The sequence below is a fragment of the Sinohyriopsis cumingii genome, chromosome 16, assembly GCF_028554795.1.
Source record: "Sinohyriopsis cumingii isolate HCF-2022 chromosome 16, ASM2855479v2, whole genome shotgun sequence".
Classification (NCBI taxonomy): domain Eukaryota; kingdom Metazoa; phylum Mollusca; class Bivalvia; order Unionida; family Unionidae; genus Sinohyriopsis; species Sinohyriopsis cumingii.
In genome coordinates this window covers 14,283,005-14,295,898 of record NC_142976.1, presented here as the reverse complement: position 1 = coordinate 14,295,898, position 12,894 = coordinate 14,283,005, and the positions used below count along the sequence as shown (strand labels likewise).

The 12,894-nt window shown below is 34.2% G+C and overlaps 1 protein-coding gene across 4 annotated transcripts in view; it reads right to left on the bottom strand.

The window, feature by feature from the left end:
• The window catches only part of LOC149779968 (inositol 1,4,5-trisphosphate-gated calcium channel ITPR2-like), a 187,233-nt gene that overhangs the window by 24,480 nt on the left and 149,859 nt on the right, over window positions 1–12,894 (bottom strand). For all 4 annotated transcript variants that reach the window (XM_089936684.1, XM_089936686.1, XM_089936687.1 and 1 more), the window contains 4 exons: window positions 12,616–12,777; window positions 9,897–10,005; window positions 6,738–6,861; window positions 2,257–2,432 (listed from right to left, as the gene is read on the bottom strand). In XM_089936684.1, the coding sequence (XP_089792810.1) occupies window positions 2,257–2,432; window positions 6,738–6,861; window positions 9,897–10,005; window positions 12,616–12,777 (571 nt within the window). The remainder of the gene's footprint in view (window positions 1–2,256; window positions 2,433–6,737; window positions 6,862–9,896; window positions 10,006–12,615; window positions 12,778–12,894) is intronic.

The window sequence follows — 12,894 nt, the reverse complement described above, 5'->3', positions numbered from 1 at the left end:
CTGACAAATGAGACATGGCTACAGCATTGATGAGATTTGACCTGTAACTTGCCACTTGCATTTCTAGTCACATGACCACACAAATCTTGTAACTTATATGTCAATACAAATCAGAGGACCAATAGTCATGTGATATATTATACACTAATACGAAAATATAAAGTGAAAGTCACATACTGTTTGCAAAAGTACAAGAGGATACATAATTCTCAACACATTATTCTGTAAACAATGACCAGAAACCCATCATTGTCACAGCAAATCTGAGAAAGTAAGATTCATCAAGAATAGAACATGTGTCTAAAGTGGACATGTGCTCTCTTCTTGATGAATCTGGCTTTGTCAAACTCTTTTGAGTTTCACTAGATCAGGGGTGGGCAAACTATGGCCCGTGGGCCGCATGCGGCCCGCCAAGGGCTTTCATGCAGCCTGCCAAGGGTTTTCATGCGGCCTAGGAACAAGTCATCATTTGCACTGACTCTGTTTATGTTACTGTGTTTATCAATGTGCTTCTTTTGAAGTTTAAGTTTTCAAATATTAACAACATATTAACAACTAAAAATTAATTAGATGTTATTTAGAAAAACCTTTTGTTTTTGGTATTTTAAATATTAATTATTTTACTTAATGAACTATGCGGCCCACGACAAGGTATAAATTTGTGTATGTGGCACTTGCACTGGAAAGTTTGCCCACCTCTGCACTAGATTATGGTAAGTAAAATCGAAATATGAAACATTTAAACATTGATTTAGATAATATACCTTGATAAATATATACCCTGCCTACTTATCAAATTAAGAAGTTTAATTTGCTTAATTGGAGTAGTCACCGCTGATACACTCCAGTGACCATGGAAGACAGGGTGAAACCACTAAGTACATGGTATTTATATAGACAATTTGCTGGCGGGGGGGGGGGGGGGGGGGGGAATTAGAATGGGCACTGAACTCAGGTGACTGTTAGAACAGGTCTGACAGTACACTGAATACATGCACTCTACAAATTATTTGACATGGTTAAATACTTTATAAAATGCAATCCCATCTTGCTTCTCCGGCCATGGTCTTTAAAATGACACTACAAACCAATATCTGATTAGTCACCAGACTTTTAATATGTTTTAGTAGTTGTTTAAAAAATTAATGTGCAATCAACATAAGACAAAACAAGAGGACCATGTGGGTCTGATATCACTTACCTATTTATATGACTTAACAGATGACCATTCCACTTAAAAGCAGGCTAATAAACTTTTGTAAGAATACAACCTATGTAAACTATCTCCCCAACTTTACATCATGTTGATTTTACATACTGTACTATCCTGATAAAAATTCTTTCCAAAGACATAATTAATATACATGGTCTCGTGCTCATAATCAGTCATCCAAGATCTTTAAAAGTTAAGTCGACAAAAGTTTTAATTTTTGTGGTCTATTGAGTCACATAGCTTTCACACAAATTGAACTTATAATTTACATAGTTTATTATTTTAAGACCATGGGTTTCTTTACTCTTGGTTATTAATCTAGCACTATCTCAAGAAAAATCTATATTGTGGAATTTGTTTTTATCAAAAGCTACAAATATAAAATATAAATTTCAAATCATTTATCAGTAATGGTATTGCCATAAAATATTGCAAAATACATACATTAACTAGATCCTAGAAATAGCTATATATGCCATGCAGGTGTCAGACTGTGCTGGTCATAAATGCTCCCTGATCCTGGCAACAAGCTCAGCCAGTCAGATGCATGATCACCTCGTTAGTCAGCATGTTTCTTGCTTATTCTCAAAACTGTCTGACATCTTAATGACAAATGCATCGAATTACAACTCGAATCAAAATCATATTAGAAAAATGGCCTCCAAAGTGGTAACAGCTCAGCCAATCATATGCAAGATCACCTTAATACTATGACTAGATCACACTCATGATGGAACTAATCCTAGGTATTCATGGCATAAACCTATCTTCTATGTGTTATCAAAATCCAGTCCAAAACATGGCCTCTTTTGTGGTAAATAGCAAATGCTGATGGACAGATGAAAGACACAGGGCCATACCATTAAAGTTCAATCGGCCTCATGGTTAGATGAGATAGCTAAAATATAATGTGTAAATTACAATAAATGACAAAATTACATGAATATTTAAATCCAATACACAGAATAGTGTAAGAAAATCATTGGGGATGACCTACTTGAAATATATTCCCTACCATTTTTTAAGCCAATTGTATAACTCACCTGAAACATGTCCCCGATGAGCCCATATCTCATGACGGTGATAGTGCACTGCCAGAGGGTTGAACAGTACAGGTAGTCCCCTGGGCCAAAGTACGCCCGCAGGAGGGAGAACCCCACCAGAGAGTAGATGTAGATCACAATAAAGCCCAGAATCCCAACCCAGAGTAGAGACACACCTGACAGAAACAAAGTATGATCTTTATCCTTTGTGTTCATTCCACAGAAATGTTGTCATCTGGTAAAAATGTCCGATATGAAATATTTAAGCATTTATGTACCACCAGTGCTTTTCTCATAGAGACCATAAAAAAATTACACTTAATGTAAATTTTTGGTACATTAGTGACCAAACTAGTTATAAAGCTTCTTTAGTAACATGGTACAAAATTATCTTGGCAACATAAGTTTATTAATCTGCTTGATGTAACAAATAACTTCCACATAAATTAATTTCTTGAAAGAGTAAAGAGCAAGAATTTCTAACTGACAATGATCTAATACCCATCTTTTTTGCCTGACCTACTTTAATAAGACATAATATCTACTGTAATTAGACATAATGACCTGGCAGCCATATAGCACAGTTGAGTACCAAGAAAAATCATTTTGTACTGTGTTATACCACTGGAATTTTAAAATACTGCAATACATTCTATTGCCTTCCACAATTATATTAGGAACAGACATCTTAATTTTCTGTGTCAGGGGCATATGCTATTTTTCTTACATTTCTCTGGTTTAAAGCAAAATAATGCCTTATCATTTCCATCATGTAATGTTTTTAAAAATTTTTTTATTTATCTTGAGATGAAAGAAAATAAAATACCTGCAAAGAAAATTGTAGCAATCCCCCCTCCCAAGTCAAATGTCAGAACCTTATAGTAGATAAAGTTGGTATGTTTATATTAATTATTTGTATAACTTGTAATCTGAAAATTGTAATTAATATGCACTGTTTAAGCATACCCTATAACTGATGCTTTGTAAAAGGCATGGTGGTGACATTAGAGAGGTTGTTGATAAAAATAAGAAATGCTAACAACAAACCCTGCAGTTTACTAGCTACATTATTGATATATTATGGACAGAAACTTTGATTGGGATGCTAACACCAGGGTCAACATGTTTATTATAAAAGGCCAGTTAATATAGAACAAACTGAACAAAAAAAATAGAAAATATTTATTAGACAGAGAAGTTACCTGAAATATAGACAGAAAACAACCACTCTCCTCAAAATTTCTTCCCCAAAAATACATGTACTTAACACATTAAAATATACTTGTAAAAATTAAAAAAAATGTTAATTCCTTTTTTTAATCAGAAATTATTTCTAAAAGTTTGATTTGGCCAACCTCTTGTACAATGTCCCATTCTACTGCCATGTTGGCTTGTATCAAACATGTGATTAATAGTTCATAAATAGAGTAATAATTGTAATATTCAAAATTAATTTGTGATAAATATATCTATTTTAAAAAACAAAAATAATTTTGGGAGTTATTTTGGCATGAAAATTGAAAACATGTTCTTAATATCATTAAATTTGTAACAAGATTACTCCGGAAATTCCATACATTCCTTATTGATGGACACCACCCAAGTACTGATTGTTTAGATGGGTGCAAATCCCATTTTTTTTGTAGAATATAACAAATTTGGGAACAAAATGGGCCCCCATTTGCTGAATGTGAATAAAATCATGCTCAAAACTGGTAAATAAAATCTTGATATATTGTTTTATCGAAGAAAACAATAATTACCCCCCCCATATGAAATCAATATCAAGATCAAGAAATTCAGAACATTCAAAAAGAAGTCACATGTTGTTCAATTTTTAAAAAATCAGTTCCCAATAAAGTGTAAATGAAATATCTACTACTGGAACATGTTAAGAAACAAATACCAATTAACTCTTTCAATACTAAAAACTGGTAAAGCAGTCTAGGAACAATAACTCCTGCTCAACACTACAGACCGGTATTACAGTCTCACATACCTGTCTTGTTTTGGTGATAAATTCTCTGATTGGTCAATGTTTGGGATTCCTCTATAGTAAATATTTAAATCGTACATCAATTCATTTGCATACTATTTGGATACATTCGGACTTTAAGGTAGGTTCTTTACAGGAAAGTTCTTTTTTCCGATCTATAAATGGAAATCTTCGAAGTCTCCTAAGTACATCCAAAATGGCGGACTCATCTGATGAATCGGAATTATCTGGGGATGAAATAATCTACGCTGACAATTTTTATACCAATCCTCAGTTAGCAGATTACCTTTATCACATAAATATCTACCTTTGTGGCACAGTGCACACAAATCGAAATGGATATCCAAAGGACTCAGTCTTGTCAAATGCAGTAGCAAGATGCCTAGCCAGAGGATCATCAGACTGGCTCATGTGTGCTCCACATTACTTGTATCTTATTGGAAGGACAACATAATTGTACACTACCTACCAATCATCGTTCCACGCATCTGCTGAACCTGATTTGACCACAGCATGGAAAAACAAAGACGAAACTGAGAACATGCCTATGCACAGTACATGGGAGGAGTAGACAGACAGGCTTGATCAGAATACAATGACAAATCATTCAAAGAAGTCTATGCACTGGTACAGAAAAGTAAAAGCGAAGTTGCAGGAGCTGTCATTGTACAATGATATGCCATTGAGGGAACAGTCATTGATCCTCCTAATAAAAAGAAACAGGACTTGCTGTCATTTCGTCTTGATGCTGCTCATGCACTTATTGGAACATTCAGGTCCAAACGCACTTAAAGCATCCCATAAGTGAAAGCAACAATGACAGTGGACTTGATGACAAAGGCCATTGGCCAACAAGTGCAGGTGGATCAGACAGATTGTGTACTGTATGCAACAAGAAACAATGAAATTATTTGGCAAGCCACCCTGGTACATCAGTGAGGGATAATCCTTAAAAAAGGACCAAAACAACAATGGCTTGTGAGAAGTGTGATGTTCCCCCTGTGCTGCAATGCTCGCAGCACTTGCTTCCGTGACTATCACACAAAAGTATGCTTCTGGTAATGATATTTGTGCCTGCATGTACATGTAATATGTTGCCTACATTTAACGATCTTGAAAGTTACTTAGTGTTTAATGGTAGTCTTTCCCTTGTAGTTACTTAGTGGTGAAAAGGTTAAATAAACCTAGTCAAGTGAAATTAATGTTTCAGTTTTATCTTTTAATTTAGTTTTGGTCTAACTGACATAAATTTGATATGCTCTCTTGTAATACATATATTTCCAAGAAAACCTAATTAATCAATTAAAGGTAGACCTACTTTCCATTATCAAACTGATTATGTATTTTGTATCCAATCAAGTAAAAAGGGTAGAAGAAACATTAAAAGACATGCAAATTCTACTTGCATAAAAGAACAGACAGTCATGTTCATGTGTCAACTCATTTCAATTTGCCAAGCAAGCACTGTTTTAAATATCATTATATAAGTAACATTCTTAAAGTATCTATCATTAATCAGTGCATTATAATAATCATTTGCAAATGTATTCCATGATGGCAAGGGGAGAAAACAAAAGAAATATTTTTGGTGCATGACAAGCTTAGTTTCATTAACTTCGTAATGGAAAAGCAAGATCCAAAATTTGTATGGAATTTAAAATTTCTAAATTGACTCTAAAAGTTTAGCACAAGGATGAGCAAACATTTCACAGCATCAATATTATACTGATAGAACAAGAAAAAAATCTAGTTTGGACATTGTTGTTTCTCTAAATGAATGTCCATTTCTATTTTAAAAAAGAATCTAGTTGTCCTGAATCAACAAAAACACTAGACTGTATCCGAATTCAAATGCTGAATAAGAGTGATGTAATCGACAATGTTTTCAGTGCTACACCTGTTATGTGGTTTGATACTGTCTTGAAGTATTGTTTTTCACGATCTTTCAAAGATTAGATATCTCAAAAAATTAAGATGATTTGTACATAAAAGCAAACAACATTTTAAAAAAAGCTATTTACTAATAATTATTTCCAAAACAGTTGTAAAAATAGTGTTCATCCATCAAATTTACACTTATTACACTTTCACTGTACAATATCACAAATGAACAGCCATGAGTACTCAGTGCATAACATGTTTTGATGACAAGAAACTCCCTTTTCATTCAGTAGGACTTTTATTTAGTTAGAAATAAAAAAACTTGTAACACTGATATTCAATTCAAGGATGTGGATGGATGCATACACGTATCATGGACTGACACCCACATAGTGACCACAATGATGAACTTCTGCAGCTTGACAATAAATAAAATGGACAATGGGTCAATAAAGCAAAAATATAAAAAAAATCTCCTCCACCCATTTGTGAAATATAAGACTTTGTCCTTGTTCTGCCATCATAAAAACCTAAAAGTTAAAGTGTTGTCTGTTTGAGTGGCATATGTAGAAATGTCTCTGTATAAATATGTATGAAATAATACCATTCTGTGTGACAGCCTTAATGACACCACTCAGAAGCTGATTGTTGTTGACTATATTCAACAGATGGAATGCAAAGAAATAGCCATGGAACAAGGTCCCTGCAACAGACATGCCCAGGAACATCTGAAAAAGATATAACCATTATAATCAAGGCAATGATCTATGTAGAAAGGTTTAAAAAATTTGTCATACAAAATAAGGACTGTATAAAAGGCAGCAAATTATGTGAAAGGACTGTTGTTGTTGTTGTTGTGGGGTTTAACGCCATTTTTCAGCACACGATAGGCCATATATGGCGGCCAGTATTAATGGTGGAGGAAGAACCCGGGAAAACCCCGGAAAGAACCACCGACCCACGAGAAGCTACTGGCAGTGAAAGGACTGATGTGATGAGATGATATTTTAATACAGAAAAAGGAAGTTAGTTCTAAAGTTGCCATTTTTCACATTTTCATGCTAAAAATCAAGTCAATTAACTCCTCCTGATTTAAAGTCCAAACCCCTGAACAAATTTTGCTGATCTCCTGATCTGTCTTAAGTTGAAATTTATGTTCTCTCACATGTATGATATACAGTCTCGGTTGACCCAATAATTTGTAAGATTTCATGCTTAAAACGTTATAGTGATGGAAGGATGAACATCACAAAACCAGTATGTCTCCCTCACTTGGGGACGAGACTAATTTGGAAGTTGAGAATAAGCATCAATGGAACCTGAAACATTGAGGTGGACACACCTGGCATAGTATTAAATGTTGATGGATATTGACCCTTAATAACTGACATCAAGAAGTTAGTATTTGTCATTAAACTTTATTCTCTGCAGCTCTTTTGTTTTACAGAAGTTATCATAGGGATAAGTTTCATAAGTAAACAATATTTTCTTGACAAACAATTTGAAGATCTATTAGTTTTGTGCTTTGTTACATGTCTATGCTCTTTAAATAAGCAATAAAAAAGAGTGGAAGACAAAAAGCTTTGTAAAATTTAGCAATTAATTTATTTCCCTAGAGTACAAAGTGAAAATGATAAAAAAAAACTTATAGTATTGCGAATTAAATCCCAAAATAATCCAACAATTACAGACACAAGTCCTAGTAATTTAAAGTCATGGATGAAACTAAGGACAAGTCCCAAAGAAATCCAACAACTGAAGGCAATGACATGTCTGTTATAGCTTATAGAGTGTTGATATGTCAAAAGTCCTTTGTTGAATCACAGTAATATAATTTCAGGGATGAATACACTATAAACTCCCGTGAATGTCTCTATCCAAGAATTTTTTAAGAGCACTTGTGTTCTTCCAGAGAAAATAATCACTTGAATTCAATAATGTGAATAAAATAAAATTGAGCCCAACCAGTGTATCCCCCAGGGGTGTAAAAATTGAGGGTAAAAAAAACCCCTTGATGTCAGAACTGGGGGTCAAATAAAAAATGTGGGGGTCAAAAATGTACTGACAAATTTTCATATGACTCGTACTTTTTCAGCTTCAAATAGGATATTGCAACTTGCACAACATTCTCTCTCTCTAAACATACAAATAAATCAACATGCACAATTAACAAACAAATGCATTGTCCATTCAAAGAATAATTTTATTAGTTCAATTTTCTTTTAAAGTTGTTTTTTTAACAGTCTCCTTATAATCAATATGAAGCAATATTATAGCCCAACACAGTACATACATGCCAATACAAAAAGCCAAATAAATCTTTTTAACAAAATGGCAGTCAAATTACTGCCTTTCATAAAATGTGTACTATATCGGTTTCATTGTACTTCGTCCTAGAACATATTTATCCAGATATCAAGGAGGATAATGATTATCTTCTTTCTAATAAGTTACACTTGAACTTTAAGATCTGTCTTTTATTGCAGCAAAGTTAAAAACCAACAAAATCTGCAATGACCTGCTGACTTTGTAATCCAAATAATGTGTTTGTCTCTGCAAGTTTACTGATTTCTTTGTTGTGAAAGAATGCTTTGGGTTATAATGTGTTCTCCATATATCTTGTGGCGAATGAGGGCAGATTTTTAAAAATTCTAAAACACTGTCAAGAAAAGATTATTCACTTTTGCAGTCTTCACAATCACGCGATCATAAGTCACACCGGTAATCCTAATGTATGAATACTGTATTCCAGTCAAGGGCATTATTTTCTCCTTTCTTCATTAAAGTTAGATCCACAGTTACTCTTTTGTGTTCTGCTTCTTTCACTTTATTCGCTAATTATTTTTAGTGCACTGCGTTTTAATCTGGAGATCACTTTCTAGTGCATCAAGCAATGAGATTAAACATCTAGATGACTGCTTGCTGAGCTTAAAGAAAATCGCATGAGAGCTCGCGAGATTAGGGGAAGCTACTCCGTCATAACATTGCCTATGCTAGTCTGGTTCATTGTTTCGAATGTTCCCTGCGTTGCACTCTGCTATACGAATAGAGGAGTGCAAGGCAAGGAGCAAAAAAGCGGGGAACCAGTCAATGCCTATGCTCAAAGAAAATACAATGCCATCCATTGTCCAATGCATTGAGTATTAAATAAATCCTGATCACATTATGAAAATCCTTTGCATAAAAAAAAACACACGGCAATAAAATGTGTGCATCAATTTTCTCCAGCATGCATCCCTGACGCACAAATGTGTGTAAAGGGAAACAATGCCCAACTGGTCACAACATATTACACCTTGATAGTGTTAGATGCTAAAACACAAATGACCAAGTTCTCATAATTACAAAATTATATAGTTCTCTACTTGACCGTGGGTCACAATTATCATTTTCTAAAACAAAACACAATACCTAATGGAAATTATCCTTTTAGAATGATCCTGATGTTTACCAAATCAAAACCATAACATGAAAAATTCACAACCCTAAACCAAATAAACTTATTTACTTTTTTTAATACTGATCCAGATGGTAAGCCCAGACACAGAGAGAACAATATAGCTATGTATTAGTTGTTTACATAAAATGAACATAATACATTACATGTACAAATACAATTTCAGATTTGCAGCTGACAAGTGACAAAATTTAAGGTAAAGACAAATTGGGACTAAACAGAATTATTATGGTTAAATTTCAAATGGGGACTAAACAGAATTACTATGATTAAATTTATACTGAGACAGAAAAAGAGTGTATATACCAGGTAATAGAATGTTGTAAAGCTGAAAAATTTCACTTCCAGTTTTGATGGTTTCTCTTTGCAGTCTTTGTTGTCCACATCTTTTTCATCTTTATTTTGACTGCAAGCTCTACAAGAAAAAAGCAACTGCTTTAAAAAAAGAGAGATGACTTTTGTTTTGATCATCGGATAAAAACAATGTCAACAATGAAAATACATTTATACTAGCATGTTTGTAATGGATGTGACTTTAAAGTGGTCACTCTTGAATGAGAGTCACTTGCCTGATGTAGAGAACACCACTTTATCTGGCCAGAATCCCTTGCACTGATGAGTTTGTTTTCAAAAGTATTCCTCTAGTACAACAACAGGGTGCTGCCAGTGACTGGCATGTAAGTGCAAAACCTTGTAAGCAGCCATATAAGGGGGTTTGCAGACAGAAATCTCACAAATATTTGTTCATTTCTAAATTTGAACACATTGACATTTATTCTAACATGCCAACAAAGTAGCTTTAATCCATACAAAGAGGTAAGTAATCACAATTATTCTTACTGCTATCTGATGCTAGGTTTTGTCCTTGGATGATTTCTATCTATTACTAATGCTGATAATTAAAAATTGAAGTCCAGATCAGAGAAAGAGAACTTCATAAATGTTCTAAGTCATAGTACATTAACTATAGATATCTTTCAGTCCAGAATTTTACAATACTAATAATTTGGTATACTTATTTTGTTGAACCCGTTCAGGCTAGTCTGGCCATGCCTAACTGTAACAGAACATAACCACATTAAAATACCTGAATTTCACATGCAGCTTAAATACCTGTTGCTCCATATGAAAAAGCTCCTTCATTTTTTTGAGATTTTTTTATGCAAAATTTTTACATTTAGTGATTGATAATAGAAAAATAACAATCATGCAGAGTTTGCTGTGTGCAAATGTTTACCAGAGCTCATGGGAAAGACTTAACCCTCCAAGTAAAACTCTTCACTCAAACTCTGGTAAAGATTTGAATAAAGTAGACTGCATATCATCAAATGTTTCTAACCATTGAAAATTAATGGCTAAAAAAGATGGGATTAACTGACATACTACAGACTAGTCCTCTTGCTCTTGTTTGCACCTGTGGTCACATACTAATATGTCTACCAATGGTGGTGGCTGTTTTTGTTATTGTTGTTTATCTTCAAACTCACTTTGTCAATTAAGCAGTGGTAAAAACACATAACCACATGTGGGCTTGAACCCATGACCAGTTCATTCAGAACTTTTTTCTGGACCAAGCAATTAACCCACCTGACTATGTACAATTACACTTCAATGAGTGAAAGCTATGCATAAAAGCAGTCATAGGTACGATAGAATCCTAGTATTTTAAGACAAGATTTAGCTCTACTGATCATAGACCGCAACAGTTTATGGGATGACCTGTTGTCCAGGGTCCATCCATCCATTAGCACTGAGGCTTGTTGTTGCTACTCATCCTAAACTACTTGGAGGATTGCAATGAAACTTGACACACATTCTTTTTAAGGTCTAGTTGATCAAAAGCAAAAATGTTGCTGCTCAGACATCCCATCTGCCTGCCACAGCACTTATCTGAATATTTTATTATTGACATTCCTCCTGAAAGTATGGTCATTTCAACAGGGGCCAAACAATATAGCCACCATGGCAGCCATCTTGAAAATCTTGTTTTCAACTTGAGGTTGTCACCAGGAGACTTCTTATAGTGTCTGCTTATTCCAGAATGAAAATGGTTTTACTTAGTCATCCTATATGGCCACCACATTAGCCATCTTGAGATTTTCAGGAGAAGACTTTTTATGGTGTGTGATTAGAACTAAATGGCAATGGTAACAATCTAACAAACAGTATGGCCACAATGGCAGTAATATCCAAAGTCTTGTTATATCCACTCTTCTAAATAGAAACTCATACTGGCATGGGGGCTACACAAAGAGGATGATTTACAATATCTAGCTGGTTCTAACTGAAAATGGTGCCAATATGCCTTCTTGAAGATCTTTGTGCTGCTATTCCTTTTAAATATTAAGTACAACTGAGATGGTGCTTGTGCCAGAAGACTTATTATGATGTCTAGTTGGACCTGAATTAAAATGGTGCCTATCTGACAGCCAGGATGAATCCACTACTGAATGAAAATGGTGCCCCACAGACATCCAGTGTCTGTCACAATGAACACATTGAACATCATGTCGCTACTTCTCCTGAATTGATGGTATTATTGGTATGGGATGATCAACAAAAGTCTCCTAATGGTGTCTTTTTTATCCTTAATAATAATAGTGCTGATCTAACATCAATTATGGCTGTCTCAGTGGCTAATTTTAAAATCATAAACTAAAGAATATCAGATGGTTTCAACACTCAGCAGTTTAAAGAAGAAATAGTCTTATATTGAATTTCTATAAATTCTTTTTGGACAGTAGAGTGCTAGTACCTTCCAGGGATATTTATTTAGTTTGTACCATATTTTATCCACACTATATATTATCCAAGTGAAATTCATGTCTTCTCTCAAATCCAATTACAATGTGTCTTACAGAACATCATAGAAATTTACTGAATTATATTCATGAAAAGGCTTCTATAGAAATGTCAAGTACGAGTTTCTGCCTGAGCACATAATATATGATAGTATGTATGCATCTGGTGATAGAGAGAGGGAATGAGAGTGAGATCTGAACACTTACAGAAATGTTTTACTTACGGAAAAAGAGCTGTGATTTCTGAGCATGTTGGAAACCGTGGATGATTTGAAAGGAAATAACTGATGAGGACAAAAAGGGAGAAGAGGTTATGAAGCCCACTAAGGACATACATGGTGAGGATGTATTCAAACTGGGGTATTCTTGTAATGTCAGGTGATGGACTGAAATGAAATAAAAAGCAGTTTAAGCTCATATTTATACAGTTAAACTTTTATGATTCTAATACCATTGAGAATTAAAATATATTTGTTACAGACAGTGATATTTAATAGAGAGGT